The 19,359-nt window shown below is 37.5% G+C and overlaps 1 protein-coding gene across 1 annotated transcript in view; it reads left to right on the plus strand.

Annotated features, from left to right (window-relative positions):
* Positions 1–19,359, plus strand: part of phc2a (polyhomeotic homolog 2a (Drosophila)) — a 39,710-nt gene continuing 20,351 nt past the window's right edge. Inside the window, exons 1-3 of the mRNA XM_056733789.1 lie at positions 1–94; positions 6,087–6,186; positions 17,780–18,002. Of these exons, the coding sequence (XP_056589767.1) occupies positions 17,844–18,002 (159 nt within the window). The 5' untranslated portion in view covers positions 1–94; positions 6,087–6,186; positions 17,780–17,843. The remainder of the gene's footprint in view (positions 95–6,086; positions 6,187–17,779; positions 18,003–19,359) is intronic.

Genomic DNA, 19,359 nt, shown 5'->3' on the forward strand with positions numbered 1-19,359 from the left:
GAAGCTTTTGCACGAATGACAAAACAATATCTTTCGTCTGCAGAGGGATGAATGATTCTCCGTGAAGCGTCAACAGTTGCGTCGTTTTCAACAGGTTGGTGTACTTGCATTCATAATTGAAGTTGCCGTCTCGTTGTTTATTGCATGTTTATCTAAATCGATTTTAGTGGTAAAGCATGTGGTCGTTTGGTGAGAACGGGCGTTTATTTAAAAACATCATCTTTATAGCCTTGTTTTTGTTTCACCATGGGGACAAACCAACTTGGATGTGAATATTTTAGTGCCCACAGAGGGCAACGTCCTGTTTTAACATGCAAAATACAGTTTTTGCGTATTATAGTGAAAGCATATCCCTGATAGCACACATACAACCGGCTTACGTCTATTTGACGTCTGCATTTACATCTGCAAGACATCTACAATACATAGTTTGCTCATCTGCATTACGTCTCGGAGATGTCTGCTGTCAGATGTCACATAGACATCTAGAAGATGTCTGTAAGATGTTTATGATTTAGAATTGATGTAAAGCTGCTCTTTCTAAGATGTTTAGCAGATGTTTTTACACAGCAGATCTCCAGGTCTTTAGCAGACTTATTACAGAAGTTCAGACGTCTCCGAGACATATTACAGAGTATACGTCTGGGTATACGTTTGCAGTGCATATTTGCATTGCAGAGATATCAAATTATTACTTTGTAAAGTCAAGCTAAAACATCTGGGATGTTTCTGCCCTTTATCATTAATATTTCACAGAGAAAGCTCTGTATAATGGATTGTGTTGACAGTAAATGTGTCTGATGTCATCTAAACATTGATCAGGACTTCTGGACTTTGTGGCATGCACCGCAGGAGCTGGAAAGATTTCTTCCCATTGAAAGCTAGATTGATGGGCACACTAGAGTTAACCACAAACAACCTTTAGAGACACTGCATCACATGATCACATCTAAAGAGACATTTAATGGACTTGGCTTTCATTACCACAGCTGTCAACAATGACTGTTTCTCTCATTCGAAAAAAAGCTGTGATGGACATCAAATTTTCATAAAAGTGTTTTCATGAATTTATTTGTTTGCAATGAAGGAAATCAGTTCTGCTATTAGAATGCAAACTGCTTTTGCATGACCATGTTTTCAGGATGAGAAATGAGATGCTGTCCATGGCGTGTGTTATGGACAGGCAGCAGTGTGCCCTCATTGAGAGGAGTTTACTGATTTACAGCACAACACAGGGGAGATAGACGAGAAAGAGGAGGGTCTCTTGTATATGGGGGCAATTGCAATGATGCTGGGGCGTTTATGACTGATAAGGAACAGCGTGGGGGTGAGCCTGTTTTTGCCCTGACAAAAATCTCTGTTGAAAGTGATGGATCGTGGGTTAGTAGCACTACGCCAGTTATTTCTGCCATGAATATTGGAATAGGTTGTCAGTAAATAGACCATACTTTACTACTATAGACAACTATAGTCTATAAATTAGTATTCTGTTTTTAAAAAATGTGTTAGTGTGAATGACAGTTGGGATGTCACCGCTTTTTATATTATTTCAGGTAATGTGGCCTTAAAGGTCCAGTGTGAAATTCTTTTTAGCGGGATCAAGTGTTGAGGTTGCGATTTGCAACTAACGGCTCACTCAACCACCCCCTTCCCTTTTGAAGCACTCAGTGGTTATCACAGGACTAAGATGTTGTCACATTTTCACCTCTTGTCGATCTGTAGAACAGTTTGACAGTTTAGGGCTTCTGTAGAAACAACATGGCGAATGCCGTGCATGCAAGGGGACCCGCTGCATATGTAGATAGAAATAGCTCATTCTAAGGTAATAAAAAAACATAACTCTTCATTATGCAAAGTCTTTGTACATCCATTAAGACATTGCATTTCTGTCAATAGATCGTCCAAAAAGTTACACACTGGACCTTTAAGTCTTTCAATTGTCCCAAATTCTTACATTCCAACAACTGGATTTATCAACTAACTCTCTATTAGAATTAAATGTTATGCATCTAATGGGTCTGTCACCACTAGGGCACTTTAATCTAATGGTTGCTTTAAGAAATTATGTAAAAACATTTTTTAACTAATTTAAATTTTTGATTATCAAGAGAATTTTTTGGTGTTTAAAGAGAATGTAATCTTAAAACATGGCACATGACATGCAAAGTAAATTGTCTTAATTAAGGGATAATTCACTAATAAGTAAAACTATTTCATCATTTACTCACCTTCATGTCATTCCAAACCTAGTATGACTTACATTTTTCTGCAGAACACAAAAGAAGATATTTTGAAGAATATAAACAAACAACATTGGCCCCATTAACTTCCATTGCATGGAGTCAAAGCCGCTAAGATATTTTATCAAAATATCTTCTTTTGTGTTCCACCGAAAAAAATTAATTTTGATTGACAAGCAGCTTAATAGTAAATATACAATGTGCAAAAAACACTGTTGGTATAATAACTGTAAAACTTCCTCCTGTGGCTTATTGCTTTATAAAACTACATTTACCTTTTTAATGGGCACTTAGTCATTTTAAAACGTTAAGCCCTGTAAAGGCCTATTAGCGTAATGGTCTTCTCACACACTCACAAACAGAAGCATAAGGAACTTATTATCACAGCAGAAAATAACACAGGCCCTTTATTTTCCTCGCTGTTCTTTGACCTGTTTAATTACATTGAAGCTGCTTATGCACCTGTGTGTCCCAAACTATTACACAGCACATCACGTAACAGCCGGTAGTATCCAAGCATCCTGTTACAGGATTCCTGTTTAACAAACAGTTTATTGCCTCATGCTACACTTAAAAACTGTGATATTTGAGTCTCCCTTGTGCGAGACGGGCACCTCAAGAGGAATCATGTAGTTTAGGTGTACAACATTCAGACGTGCTTGGCACTCTTTGTTGAAGCAGTCTTATAAAATGAGGCAGCGGAGGCATGCTGTAAGACCCCCCTCCCCTTCATTTTGTCGACGCAGAGACTTTGGATGCATTACTACACTGTTGTTGGTGTAAGAATGATTGCTCACCACCTTTTTTCTATCGATTGGCTCCTTTCTGGTATTAAGTTCATAACTTTGCACTTTTTTGTGTTTACGGAACAAGAGGTTTTTTCCATTCTTTTCGACAAATTATCAGTAATGAAAAGGTGCTGAATTTACAGAGCCAGTAGAACATGAAACCTTTGGAAATTGGGCTTTTTGAATAAAATATGTTTTTAATTTAATTGAATAATTTAATGAAATTTCAAGTCAATAGAATATTTAAAAATTATGACTTTGATATGTGATTTCAATTGTTAGAGATCTTCGAGGTGCAACAGACCAAAATTTAGAATTTATTTTAGACATTTTATGTGTTTAAAAGTAGATTTTTATACACACAAAAATAAAAGGCAGCGACTTTTTGCAATAAGTGTAAATAGCAATAAATACTATTTACACTAAGTGCAAATATCGACAGATGCTATTTACACGAAGTTTAAGTAGCAGTGGGTTCTGCTTACACTAAGTTAACATAGAAGCATTTCTTAGCGATATTCTATTTACACTAACTGAAAGTAGCTGTATTTTCTTTGAAATAAGTGTAAATAGTAGTTTGATACTGTTGGTACTTATAAATAGTGGAAGGTACTACAGTTGAAAGAAAAAGTATGTGAACCCTTTGGGCTTACTTGGATTTCTTCATAAATTGGTCATAAAATGTGTTCTGATCTTCATCTAAGTCACAACAATAGAGAAACACAGTCTGCTTAAAATAATACCGCACAAACATTATACGTTTTCATGTTTTTATTGAACACAACATGTAAACATTCATAGTGCAGGGTCGAAAAAGTATGTGAAACCCTAGGCTAATGACTTCTCCAAGAGCTAATTGGAGCCAGGAGTCAGCCAACCTGGGGTCCAATCAATGTGATGAGATTGGATGTGTTGATTAAAGCTGGCCTGTCCAATAAAAAACACACACCAGTTTTGAGTTTGCTGTTCTGAAGAAGCGTTGTCTGATGTGAACCATGCCTCGCACAAAAGAGCTCTCAGAAGACCTACGATCAAGAATTGTTGACTTACATAAAGCTGGAAAGGGCTACACAAGTATATCTAAAAGCCTTGATGTCCATGTGTCCACGGTAAGACAGATTGTCTACAAATGGAGAAAGTTCAGCACTGTTGCTACACTCCCCAGGCGTGGTCATCCTGTAAAGATGACTGCAAGAGCACAGTGCAGAATGCTCAATGAGGTGAAGAAGAATCCTAGAGTGTCAGCTAAATTCTTACAGAAATCTCTGGCACATGCTAACATTTTTGTTGACAAATCTTCAATAAGGAAAACATTAAACAAGAATGGACTTCATGGGAGGACACCACGGAGGAAGCCACTGCTGTCCAAAAAAAACATTGCAGCACGTTTGAAGTTTGCAAAAGAGCACCTGGATGTTCCACAGCACTACTGGCAAAACATTCTGTGGACAGATGAAACCAAAATTGAGTTGTTTGGAAAGAACACACAACGCTATGTGTGGAGAACAAAAGGCACAGCACACCAACATCAAAACCTCATCCCAACTGTGAAATATGGTGGAGGGGGCATCATGGTTTGGGGCTGCTTTGCTGCCTCAGGCACTGGACGGATTACTGTCATCGATGGAAAAATGAATTCCAAAGTTTATCAAGACATTTTGCAGGAAAACTTAAGACTATATGTCCGCCAACTGAAGCTTAACAGAGGATGGACGATGCAACAGGACAACGACCCAAAGCATAGCAGTAAATCAACAACAGAATGGCTTCAACAGAAGAAAATACGCCTTCTGGAGTGGCCCAGTCAGAGTCCTGACCTCAACCCGATTGAGATGCTGTGGCATGACCTCAAGAGAGCGATTCACACCAGACATCCCAAGAATATTGCTGAACTGAAACACTTTTGTAAAGAGGAATGGTCCAAAATTTCTCCTGACCGTTGTGCAGGTCTGATCTGCAACTATAGGAAACGTTTGGTTGAGGTTATTGCTGCCAAAGGAGGGTCAACCAGTTATTAAACCCAAAGGGTTCACATACTTTTTCTTTCAACTGTAGTTGCACCTCAGTATTGTTGTGCATTAAACATTATGCAGTGTAAATCATTATAATTATAAAAGTCATTAAAAGGATTGTAACTGAGATAATAAAGTCCTATCCTTACCTTACCCTAAACTTTGTAAATAAAACTTATTTATTTTTACAGGTCTTAAGATCTGATACAGTATTTGATGGAAAAAGGTCAAAGAGCGATTTTTTTTTTTTTGGCAAACATAGGGTTTGAACAAAAGGCCTCCAGCATCAGAGATATTCACACTTTACACCTTACACCAGTGGAGTGGTGTTCTATAGTGGTGTCACTATAGAAAATTTTAATTCTGTCATATATTATTCACCCTCACATCATTCAAAACCTGTATGACTTTCTTTCTAATGTGGAACAGAAAAGAAGATATTTTGAGAAAAGTCTTAGTGGTTTTGTGTCATACAATTAAAGTCAATTGGTGGCCAATGTTGTTTGGTTACCAATGTTCTTCAAACTATCTTCTTTTGTGTTCTGCAGAAGAAAGGAAGTCATAAAGGTTGAATGACACGAGAGTGAGTAAATTCATTTCAATTTTTGTGTGAACCTTCCCTTTAATGCTTTAAAAAACTCTTTGGACTTGACTGTGTTATATACCTTGTGTCGCAACATCTTTAGATATCCAATCACAAAGTAACAATCCAATGACACTAATGACATCTAATTTTATTCATTTCAATTATTAACACCAATTTGGAATCGTAATTCCCACTTGAATATATAAATCGAGTTCCTAATTCTGGATATTACGGAAGTGCAAACTAACATCCCTGTGGATGTACCATTGACTCTGTGTATCACAGCGCTGTCAAAGGGATTCTGTGAGAGAGTGAAACAAGAGAGTAGCTCAAGCAGAGGGAGGGGCGAGGGGTGGATCGTACTAAATCTGAGGCAGCCTATTGGTTGACTTTAGTCACGTGATTGCTTTAGGAATGCTAATTCATGCTGTATTTTCTTCCACCTCTGTGCTTGGCGTAGTCTGTGCCTGTCGGATAGAGGAGACCTCAGACATGGTGTAGGATATCAGAAAAGAAACAAGCAGTTGAAGTTGAAGAATGAGACGAGGCCTGTGCCAACGGTACGTACAGAAAGCTTTATTAAGATGTTTTACATGAGACTGTAGATGGCAGTTGATGAAGAAGCCCTGCTTTTATTTTTACACGTGCTCGCTTATGTGTGTGTGACTGGACATTGAATGTTTAGTGTGTTCTAGCAACAGTATTTGTGGTCTGAGTGTGTCTATATGTTAAACCGAGCGTAGTCTAAGCACAATGAGAAGGTGTTTACTTGGGAGAATTCCACCACATGTTTTCAATACACTGTCTTTCAGTTCAGTTAGTATCATTATGCTTAGGGATAGACACACAGACAGATTGACAGACATTATGTAGGTGGACGATAGGAATGTAAGACCCTCCCTAGATGTGTCAACTTTATAACATTAATCATTGTAACCAAGACACTGACAGAGTAGTTCAGCTGAAGCTGAATGAGAGTGATTTATGTGGACGTGCGCCATCATCTGAGATGTTTTTAGAGGATTATTGATGAGTTTGCTCAGCACACGTGTACACAAGAGGCTTTTAGACCAAATGGAGACAATGCATTCCCGGACATCAGAGTGTTGCGCTAGTGGACTGAGTGACAGCAGGAGAGGAAGTGATGATACGATGCATTTAACCCACCGACTCTTAGAAAACATGACCATCTGCACTCTATCTGTACACATCAGTTTGACCCAATGCACTGTAAACAAAGCCAAAGAAGAGTGACACTTGCGTGTTATGTGGCTGGTTTTATTCCAACCTGTATGAATGCGAAGGCTCCTTACTAGACTCTGCATTTCTGGACTGATTTTGTGGGAATTGTTTTAGATTGTTGATATTATATGAAATGCGTTTTACGGCTGTCACTCTTTTTCTATTCATTTAAAAAAAAAAGTGTATTATAAATGGCTCTTATGTGATTGTATGTTTAATGCGTTTTATAATGTCTATAAAATACCTTTTCTAATAATGCTATTAGGACTGTCACAATATCAGAACTTCACTACATGATTATCATGGCCAAAAGAATTCTTGCTAATGCTATTATTGCAAAATAAATTATGCTATAAAAATAATCTTTAATTTGTTTATTTGGGTGTTTTCTCCTTCTTTGATCAGTAAATCGCACTCAAAATACAAGAGTAGGTTGGCAGAGAGAGAGAGTTTGCAACCACCGTATGTAAAACTTAAAGGGAAATTCACCCAAAAATTTTAATTCTCTCATCATTTACCCTCTTGTCATTTCAAACCTGTTTGTACTTTCTTTCTGATGCAAAACACAAAATAATATCTTTTAAAGAATGTTGATAACCAAACAGCGCAGGCATTCATTCACTTGTATTGTATGGACACAAAACCAATGCAAGTGAATGAGTGCCGGTTACCAACATTCTTCAAAGTATCTTTTTTTTTGCTGTGGAAGAAAGAAAGTACATACAGGTTCGAAATGACCAGATGGTGAGTAAATTATTAACGAATTTTCATTTGGGCAAACTATTCAATCTATGTAAAATTAAAGTGAACAGTTCACCCAAACCCCCAAAAAATCTGTCATCATTTACTCAATTACATCAATTTAATACCTGTATATATGTTCTGTTGAACACAAAGAAAGATATTTGAAAGAATGTTAGCAACTGACATTTTTGGGACATCATTGACTACCACGGTATGAAAAATTGAATGGTGGTCCAGAACGGTTTGTTTTCCTAAATTCTTCAAAATTCTTCAAAACAGAACAGTTTTGTGGTAGTGGGTGATGTCCCAGAACTGAAAATTGCCAACATTCTTTCAAATATCTTTTTTTTGTGTGTTCAACAGAACAAAGACATTACACAGGTTTAAAACAACCTGAGGGTGAGTAAATGATGACAGAATTGTCATTTTTAGGTGAACTTGCATTTCATCACAATATTGATAATCGTGGTTTTTAATATCTTTTGGTCAATACAAACCTTTGACACCCCTTATTCCTATCTTTGATGGAAATTTGATCAGTCAAACTTTATTTGAATAAAATTTGTTGTTTTAATTCTATGTCAATGAATTGGTTTGTGTTATTCGATACTGTTACTTTCATGTTATCGCAAGATATTTTCTTAGAATCAAGCAAGGCTTGTTGGTCCCAGAGTGCCAATGGGCAGGTCACCTCTGTATGTTAATTAAAAGTAAGACCCTCATGTTTTACACTTGCCTTTCCTGTGCCATGGGCCTCACAATGAGCTTTAGTACTTCACCCTCAGGTCACTCTTATAATCCATCAAACATGGCTCTGTGTGGAGGACCACAGCTCCGAATCAGCAAATAAGGGGCTCATTGAGAGCAGTGCATCAGGTGTGTGCAGATTCTAGCACAGGCATTGATATACGTGAGTGGAGATAGAATGAAACGATTGCGCTCAAGGTCTTCCTTTATCATCATTTCTCAAGGTCTGGTATTTGAGGAAAAATATCTTCTTTATGTGTCTGTGGGTTTCCGTCTTAAATGGTGATTAAATGGTGACAGTACTGTTCCACTTGCGAAGCCTTTAATCTAACTCTGGTCAAGAAAACCAGTCTGTATGAAGCATCTTTACATGACAAATTACATTTATGTGGTTTTAACGAGTCAAGTATTAATAAAGAATAAGTAAGTGACTCTTGACTACTTTACATTCAAATCACACAGTTTACACGCACTAAACACAATTGATTTTATTTTGAACAGATATAGAAGCTCATTTTATGGAATACCGTACATGCCGGTTCCTCTGGGGCTCAGGTTGAGCATATGAATCGATCCGTAATGAGATATGCAGGAGTTGGAAATACACATTACCGCATCTCACGGTATGATCCATCTTCAGCGATGAAAGCTGGGAGAAGCGGTAACAGATGAGCGGAGACGTTTCGCTGTCTGATCTCTCGTGAAGATGAGACGCAGACCACAAGAATGAACGCGTTCACCTCAGCGTTCACCGTCTCGTTCTTCTATCACGGCTGATGATGTGCTCTGCCGTGTGACTCGACCATTAACGCAAACTCAAAACAGACGACATATCTGGGGTTTATCTTTCATTTTTGACCGTTTCTGATGCTTATCTGAAGCTTAAAAATGTGCACAATGCTCCTCACTGTCCTGAAGTCAGAATGACATGTTTTGGCCTTAGAGAAATATTTTCGGAGTTCAAAAGTAAAAAACGTCTAATGTCATTAATCAAGTTGAGGGCTGTCGGCCTCATTCTCAATATGGTCAGAAGGTCAATAGATCAAGCTTTAGGCTATTAGCTATATTTTGTTCAAGTTGCGTTTTGGATTAAAACTTCAATGTATGGCTAGCTCTCACAAGACGTCAAATTTGTGCATACATTCATCATTGTGTAACAATTTCCCATTAAAATGCATTGACAACATGGCCCTATTAGACTGTATATGTGGCTGGAAATGTTCAATAGTTGTTTTTTTGGCCGAGTCAGCAGTAGACCAGCGTCTGAATGAGAATGTGTGAGAGCTGGTGACAGCCTGTAGCTGCCTGTAACTGCTGGAGATTGTTATGAAGTAAGTGCAGACATCTCTCTCTCGCTCTCTCTCTGTCACACTCTCTCTCAACTGCTGCCTGGGCAGATGAAAGTGATTCTCTGCTCCATGTCCAGGTGTTTTCTGTCGTCCTCTCTCACTCACTCACTTCTCCCGCTCAGGAGCCGACAGCCACACAGCTGCTTGACATAAATCTCTCTTTTCTTTCTTTCTTTCCTTTTTTTTGAAGGGCCAAAGCTTAGGGTATTAATGATTTGGTTGCTCACCAGCAAGGGCAGTAACCCCTGACGTTCAACCTTTCAGATTTACTTTCTCAATTTATTTGGTGTGTACCTCTGTAAAGAAACCTTTTGACTCATTGGGATTATTTGATGCTGTTATACAGTGGTCAGATGTACATTATGTGAAGGAGAGTCAGCTGGTCGCTTTATCGCAAAATGAACCTACAGGAGGACACAAAACATTGCTTTGGTTGCATGGAAAAAAAAAATTGTCAGGTTCGGCATGCTTACAGGTCAGGTGCATGTCAGAAATGTTTAAAGGCATGTTAATGCAAAATAAACAGGAGTGTCAAAATAATGCAATGATATCCATACGTACCTCACTAAAGAGAGAGACAAATATGGAAAATTATCTTAGGGGCATTTATCAATCATGAAAATTCAGGTTTTATCCGATTCTCAGATTTTTGAAAGTTACAAAACATCAAAGCTAAACAACTCTGTTTGAGTTCAATCTTAAAACTGAATTTCAGAGAGGCTGTTTTACTGTGTGGTCTTCAGTTACGTGCAAATTCTGTCGTCTCTTCTCTGTTTGCTCTTGTCTTAAAGCTTCATGCTTAAGGACTGTGACTAGGACAGGTGGCTGTGTTCACAAAACAAGGTTTGCTCAGGTGTTTAGCTGTGTATGCAACTGTCTCTGCCTGAAAAACGATCAGTCGCCATTTGTTTTGAGAAAGAACATTGAAAGGAATTTATCTTAGCCAGGATTTGGATAAAACAACTGTGTTTTTTTAACTTCTAATTTAAAGCTATAGTGCATATGTGTTCTGACTTAACATATAGAGATAATTACAGCCACGGAAATAATTAAGAGACCATTTTTTGAAGACCAAATTTAGTTTTTTAGCATTTACTATTTATATGTATGTGTTTAGGTAAAAAAAATGTATTCTGTGAACTACTAAAAACATTTCTCCCAAATTTCTAATAAAAAAAATTGCATTTTGTATAAGCAAAATTGCATTTATTTGCAATACATGAAAACAGGTCAAAATACCAGAAAAGATGCTTTGTTTGTTTTTCAGACCTCAAATATTGCAAAGAAAACAGGTTTATATTCACTTTTAAGCAATACAAATATTTTTTTATGTAATAACCTGGATTTTTATCATAGTTGTCATGTGTCTTGTCATGCTGTTAGTTTTTCACATTGTTGTTGGATGACTTTGTCACTCCTGATGTTTGATTTTGTAAAAAATTCAACAGATACTGGACTGGAATGACCACAATACACCTAAAAATGCTGACAAAATGAAAATTTGCTATGGTCTCTTTTTTTCCGTGTCTGAATAAGTATGGCATGCTCGATGGATTTAAAATGTACATTTTATTTCTTATTTTGTGTAATAATAAATAAAAGTCTGACAAAACAACATTATTCTATGACTTCAATTAGGGGATGAATTATTTGTGTGATTAACCAATGCCAGACAAGGGGGAGTGCTATGGAAAAATATTTGTAGTTCTGTTCGCTGATCTGAGTGGTACAGAAATGATACACGACAGTTTAAAATTCAAGAACTTGTCTTTACGCTCTGTAAGAAATCACTTTAAGGCTGGAAGGCTTTGAGGTGCTTTGTAAACTGAGTGGTTTTAAGGGCATGTGTGTATTTGATTCCTTCCCTGTGGTAATCTAGCTTTACGGCTCTGGGAGTTTGCACAGCGAGAGCCACGTGTGCTGCTGGCTCCTGTCTTTTTACACCCAGACAAAGCCTGTAAAGGTCTCACTCTTTCGACAGGGAGGCGGTGATATATAGTCCCGGTGTATGAACAACTTTCAGCAAGGAGACAATCCAGTCGTCGCATTGTATTACCTTTCAATGCAAAGCTTTAGTTTATTATCAGTAGCATGAATATAAGGCGTCACATGATAATCTTAAAGTAAATCAGACTATTCAACTATTATCTGAACAACGTCCATGCAGAGTTAAGCATCCCAAGAGCGCTTTTTAAATGCTTTAAAGAAAATGGTACAAATATACGGTTGAGACATCATATTATGCTTCCTGCGGCGATTCATGCCTAGGAGGCTTTTGTTATTATTTCCAGGAAACATGATGTTTATATTCAGGTTATTTCACGCTTGGACTCCAAATGATACTCATTCAGTTTGTGCGCATTGGCCTGAATCAAAAACATCAAAATGGCTTTTTTACTCTCCTTTTAAATTCTGCAATTTATCTGGCTCTGCGAGCACCTAATTTATATGTTAATGGTTGAATCGAAAACAAAGCTTTGCATAGAAGCACCGAATCAATGGGAAATAAATGAAGCAACTCGGTTGTTCATTGCTCTTTGGTAAAGTAGCTCTTTATTCAGAGCATTACAAAACAAACTATTTTAATATGCAAACACGCAGATTGTCTATCACCGTACATTTACATGACATCAGGCCACATAGGATTCTTCCACCAACTGGATATTTGCATGTGCAAAAATCCGCCTGCCCGAAAATCCTAAAAGTCCCCAAACATAATAAATGTGCGATTGCATGCCACTAAAACTACAGTAAAAATCACTTAGCCGCCGGACCCCCCAGCCCCCAATTGGGTTTCTCACTTAGCCATACCCAGGCGACAGGGGGTCATATTTCATGCTTTCTCAGCTCCACAATGATGTGCCCCATATAGACAACGCTGGCAGTTTTATGGTGGATCTTAAGGAAATGAGGGTCACAAATCTCTCTGCCTGGTCGCCACATAGAGGGAATGTGCTTACATGGAGAATGATGGATACCAGAGAAGAGAGAGTTCTGGCTGGATGCAACAACCGGTTGTCAAAGTCAAGAAATCTCTCTCACTGTGAAAAAGTGAATGTCTAAGACTGGAAAACGATCAAAGAAGTTTGCTTTTACAACTGTGTAGCATTGTTCGGATAATTCCTTTCATGGGTTTGATACAAATAAAAGAAATATCCAAACCTGTTACGGAGCTTTGACTCAGGAACATTTGGCCAGTGGCTCACTCCTTTCATTTGTGGGCTCTTGTTCTTTCTCGCTTTTTTTAGATCTTGTCACCTCTGATTTATGAGCAGCTCTGGTATAAGCTCAACAGGCCGTTGTTAAGCGAACATGTTTTGTCAAGGTCTTTATCTAGAGAGAAATCTTTAGTCATGTTCAGATATCATAGAAGCTGACAGCATGGACACTGTTGATCTCAGGACTGTATGATCTGTGAAGCGTCAAACATCTGATGTCGACATTAAGGACGGGAGCTCCTAATTGCTTTACTTTTGTTTATAATTGGTTAAGTGTTAAAACTGACAGTAAGAAACCTGTGATGAACCTAATATCATGAGAGAGTGTTGGTTTAACTTGCGGTTTAACTATTTTGGGTGAGAATGACATTCATTTTGGGATTTATTTAAGGTTTTAAAGAGTTTATTTTCCACATTTGAACAAAATACAACAGTGAGTCAGTAAAAAAACGAAATAATACGAAGCCTATATACAGTATATGCTGAAAAATCTAAAAAATATTTTCAGAATTTCAGATTTCACTATTCATGTTTTATTCTGTGAACTACTAACAATATTTCTCCTAAATTTCAAATAAAAAATATTGTTTCTATTTGCAGAAAATGCAAAACAAGAGAAACATGTCCAAATAACCGAAAAGATGCTCTGTATTTTTTCAGACCTCAAATACTTCAAATAAAAAAACTTCATATTAAATGTTAAGCAATACAACAGTAATATTTGTTCATTATTTAGATTAAGTTCAAAAATCATTTTCATCACAGTTTTCATGTGTCTTGCTGGCAGTTTTTCATATTTGGATTGACTTTGTCACACCTGAGGTTTCATTTTATTAAAATTGACTGGAATGACCCCAATACATCTAGAAATGCTGTTTATATTAAAATTTGGAATGGTTGCTGAAAGTTGGTGCACAGCATGGCCATTTACCTTTAAAAGACATAATGTCAATTGTTTAAATGGTCACATGTTTTTCTGTGTCTTTTTTCTGTGTTATAAGTTGCCCATGCATGTATTAGACACGTAAAATTGTGTCAGAACAAAAGATGCATTCTACCTAAAAGCAAGATCTCACCCAGACCTGCCTGTAACGCCTCATGTAACCACACCCCCACAAATCTACGTCAGTTTGTGGTTTGATTCGATTAAGACCGCCCAAATCTATACACAAGGAAGGTGGGCATACATGTCAGTACAATTGCTTTGGAACCTGATGTTCCAAATATGGTGAGAGGTGTTACATTCCCGTCACACGCTTGCAGTATTCGACCAATCACTACTCACTGGCTAACTGGCCAATCGTAGCACACCTCGCTTTACAGATCGATAAGCTTTTTTAAAAATCTGCGTGTTTCAGAGAGGCGGTGCAAAGAGGAGATACAAACATGCACGGTATCTGGAAAATACAGCATTTTTTCGTGTATACACATTACATTACATCTTAAACAAACGATAATATTAGTTTTAACCATGTCAATTTAAAGAATTGGCTGCAGTAAATCTTTTTTAGCACGTCATAACTTTTCAATTTCCCCAAATTATTTCACATCAGCTTTTCGAATACATATACAAGCAACACTTATGATAAATATAATAAATTATCTTCATTCAAAACTGTCAGTCCACGACAAATGAATGACAAGACACCCAGCTGGTTTCAGCAGTTGCTCAACATCTTTTGACGACTGTGTGGCTGTGATCCTATCAAACGGGTTGAACCTGGCTCTAACCTGTCCAAACAAGCACAGAATGAGGGTCTCATCCATCTGGTGTCATCCTGAGGCTCAGCACTGGTTTGTTTGATGTGGCCTCTGCATTGTTCTAATAGCCAATTGTGTACCTTAACGCCTCGGCCGAACCTTGTGACTTTTATGACTCTTGCTCTCTCAAACCAGTCGCTTTCCTCAGCAAGGACTTTTTTCCTTCAATGACTGTAATTCAATTTGTTGTGTGGATGATGACAATGGGTGTTCTTTAAGGTGTTCTGTAAGCTTTGGTGAGACGTTTTTCAGTGCAGGGTAGAGAGCAAATTGAGTGGAATGATGTGCCGTGTGTTTAATGAGAGAGAGAGAGCGACAAAGAGCTGGATGGAGGATGAGTATCTTTTCAAGGTAATGGAGAGAGGAGCGTATTAAGCTTTTTGTGTCCTTGAAGAATTCCACATCTGATGGGAGGTTGAGTGGGTTCAAAACAAATTCCTCAAATGTATGTCGATGTAAAAAAAGCTTTGGAGCTGAATGCCGTCTTTTCTCTCTCCTTTCTTGTCGCCTTTATTGTGCATCTTAATGAACTCCATCAATTCATAGAATATATCTGCACGTGTCCTTCAAAGACACCTTTGAACGTGTTTAATTGCAATGTTTTTTATAATGTTTGACACTTTATTACAGATAGGACAGTGAGTGATAGGAAGATGGGGCGAATGACCCACGAGTCGGACTCAAACTCAAGTCGTACGGCACCATTGTGCAACACACGTAAAAGCACCAATGAGCTGTGTTTGACATTACAGCTCATATTTAACGTCCATACATTTGTGGGAGACCTCACACGTGTTTTGGACATGTTTCAGCAGGTGTACGCACTGTACACACTTCCATTTGGCACAGTGTGTATCAACAGATTTGATGTTGGTCTAGCTGTTTCTTTGCTGAGTTGAGGAGGCAGGGTCCACTCAGTGTCCTACTACCCCTCGAGACATAAAAAACCCCACCCCGTTCCCCCTCCAGCAGCCTTTGATGTCTGTTCGGTTAATGACGTTATTGGGTCTCAGTCATGTGTAATGGGAGGAGTTCTGGTCCAAAGAAGAGATTATGTGTGCGTTGGTGCTAGTTTGATCCTGTGACATGTAGCACTAGAAGCTGTCAGAGTATCTGAGTAAGTATAATTGCAACTCTGTTTTTGATCGTGTTTTGAATTTAGTGTGTTGCAATCGACAGTAAATCTGGTTCACATTTGCATACCTATTCAGTTTTAAAGCCTTTCACAGTCGTAACTTTATTCCTACGTGATCTTATACGTCATTTGTATTGCACATATTTGGCGTACTAAGCGGTTTTTGACACGTTTGACTGACTTTAAATGGAAAACTCAAGTGGAGTGTTGTCAAATGCATTTCAAAGAGACAAAAGCAGCGAAAAAGCAAGTATTAATCATGCTTCAGATAGAGTCTTGAAACATTTGCTGTGGGTTTGAGATCCACAGACAGATCAAAGGCTGACACTACCTAACATGTTGATGGCACGTCTGTGGTTCCAACTTCTCACTCCTCACATTTGGTCAGAGCTACTGGAGCTAGACACATGGAGCATAAATGAATTGAGGTGTGAGGTTCTGTGAGGGATAGAAAAATCTGTCAGCAATTATTCAGCTCTTGTTGTTATACAGTTGTATTGAGCTAGCACTTGTTCTTTCTATGAAGAAACTGAGAGTAATAAAAGAATTGTTGTCTTTTTTTTACATGCAATTAAAAATGAAATCTCAACACTTTACAATAAGGTTTGTATTTGTTAACATAAGTAAATGCATTTACTAACATGAACTAACAATGGGCAATTTTTTAGCATGTGCAGTATTAATCCTTGTTAATGTTTGTTAAGGTCAATACAGTTGTTCATGGTGCTTAAACTAACGTTTAGAGTTACAACATTTGGTTTAATAATGTATATGTTAATGCTGAAATTAACATACACTAAGATTAATAAATGCTGTGGAAGTCATTTTCATTGCTAGTTCATGTCAGTTAACGCATTAACTTATGTTACAAATACAACTTTATTGTAAAGTGTTTGCGATAACTTAAAACTCAGCTATCAAAGGGATACTTCACCCAAAAATGAAAATTCTGTCATCATTTACTCACCTTCAAGTTGTTCCAAATCTATATACATTTCTTTTTTCTGATGAACACAGAGAAAGATATTTGGAAGAATGCTTACAACTAAACAGATTAACAAACTCCCATAGTTGGAAAAAATACTTCATCTTTTCTGTTGAACACAAAAAAAGAATGTAGGGCACCAAACAGTTCGTGGGGAAATTTTGACTACCATTGTGTCTTTCCTACTATGGTAGTCAATGGGGGTCGAGATCTGTTTGGTTATAAGCATTCTTCCAAATATCTTTCTCTGTGTTCATCAGAACAAAGAAATCTATACAGATTTTGAACAACTTGAAGGTGAGTAAATGATGACAGAATTTGTATTATTGGGTGAGGTATCCCTTCAACAAAGGCACTTAGTTATTTTTCTTTAAGTATGCTTGTTATGTCTTTCTGTACTTTTTATAGGGGTAATGTGAGTATTATTGTGATGTTTCTCTTTTGTAAGTCACTTTGGATAAAAGCGCCTGTTAATACGTGTAAATTTAAATGCTGGCATGACATAAATGATCATATTTTAAACAAAAGTCTCAAATCATGCTGTCTGTAAACCGAAATAATCATAGATATATATATATATATATATAATATATATATAATTGCATATACACATACTTAACCCAAACACACAGTCTTTCCATTTACATTGAAGCATTTGGCAGACGCTTTTATCCAAATCGACTTACATTGCACTATCCTATACACTTATTGTTTCTAAGTATGTGCAATCCCCTAGGATCAAATCCACAACCTTGCCGTTGTTAGCACCATGCTCTTACCACTGAGCTACAGGAAAGCATGAAACCAGACAGGCTTTCTTTGTGCGTGTACAATCTCAGACATGAAAACAGATTTGTGTGCTGTCAGATTTATGATTCCTTTTCAGAATAGCAAGTTAAAGACTCATTGACAGCAGTATAAATATTTGTTAAACTATGTGACAAACTCCTGTTTCCCCTGTTTGTGTTTCAGTTGGTGGGGAGCGTGAAGGTTTGACAGTAGCCGTGGATCAGACACAGGCAGGTGGAGGCTCCCCATGGAGAAGGAGCAGGGCAGTGTGGCCTCCGGTGCCAGCGTCACCACCCCAAGCACTACCTTAAACTCCATCAGCATCAGCACCACCTCCTCAAGCAGACAGCAAGTGCTCCCTCAGATATCAATTTATGGAGGAATCACAGACAGACAGACAGTTCAGGTTGAGTCCTATTTGCATTTACAAAGGAAATGAATCTCTCATGCATTGCTTACATTAATGTTCTTTGTTTGTTCTAAAGCACGAACATTCACAGTCATATCACAATTGTGAATTTTGAAACTGTGTGCTTTTGAAACATCATTTTACTAGCAGCTGGATACATAAGGGCTACAATTCTGGGGAAACAGGATGAGTTAGATTTTTGTGTCAAGACTGAGCAGCAAAGTGCTTCACTGTGTGGATGTGTAAAACTGTTATCCACTAGTGCCATCTACAGGCCATAAGCAGCAGGTACTTTAAAAAACAGGAGTCTCATTCATCACTGTCACACATGTAAGAAAATTTGTACAGTATAGTTCACATGATGGAATATACTTGAATTTATGCTCTTTTGGCAATGATTCAGTTCATGTGCTCAAATTAAACAAGGATGAGGTACCGCTTAGTGAGCACATGGTCAGAAAAGATTTTATACCTATCAGGTGAACGCTGCTAATTCAGAAGGTTAAATTAAATATTTCTGTATTTCTGATAAAAAAATGAATGTAAGGATTTCTGTGAGACATGTAAAATAGATAATCGGACTGTTATAATCCGAAAAGGGGTGTCACAATATATTAGTATTGTCGATAACTGTGATATTATCGATATTGTGTTAATTTTACACATATGATATCATAAATCAATGGTTATCAACATGGGGGCTGTGGCCCACCAGGGGGCCCCAGTTGACTTCCAAGGCCTTAGTGACTAAAATTTTTAAATAGAGAAAAAACATTTTAAAACAACTATAAACCAAGATATTTCTTAATGTTTGTTCATTTTTATATTGAATATACACTTCCAGTTCATTTTAAATGAAATCAAACGAAATATTTTATCGGATAGAACTTTTGAGTTTTGGGAGTGGGATGGGGCTTTGAATATTGTTGAATACAGTCTTGGAATCAAAAGGGTTAAGAACCCCTGTTATAAATAATTCAGCACACATTTACAGTTTTGCCTAAAGAACCACAATGCTTATACAATCTACCTCCAATCCCTACACTTAAATTTGAAGTGTGATTCGTAAGCCAAAAAGGAGCACACTCTAAATAAACAAAATGCAAGATAAATTTGACCGATGGCATTATTTGGCAATAAAAACAATATTGTGGTAATATTTTACTCCGACTTTTGTTACGATAGACATGAGGTGAAAACCCGATGTCATGTCAGCCCTGAAAGGTTTTAATCATTCCCATGCAAGATAATGTTTTGCCCCATAGACTTAATACAAAAAGGTTAACCCAACCCTCTTGGCATATTCTGTCAGTTTGACTGGAAAATGTTGAAATGTTAAAAATGGCAGAATGAG

Source organism: Triplophysa dalaica, chromosome 20 (assembly GCF_015846415.1).
Source record: "Triplophysa dalaica isolate WHDGS20190420 chromosome 20, ASM1584641v1, whole genome shotgun sequence".
NCBI lineage: Eukaryota > Metazoa > Chordata > Actinopteri > Cypriniformes > Nemacheilidae > Triplophysa > Triplophysa dalaica.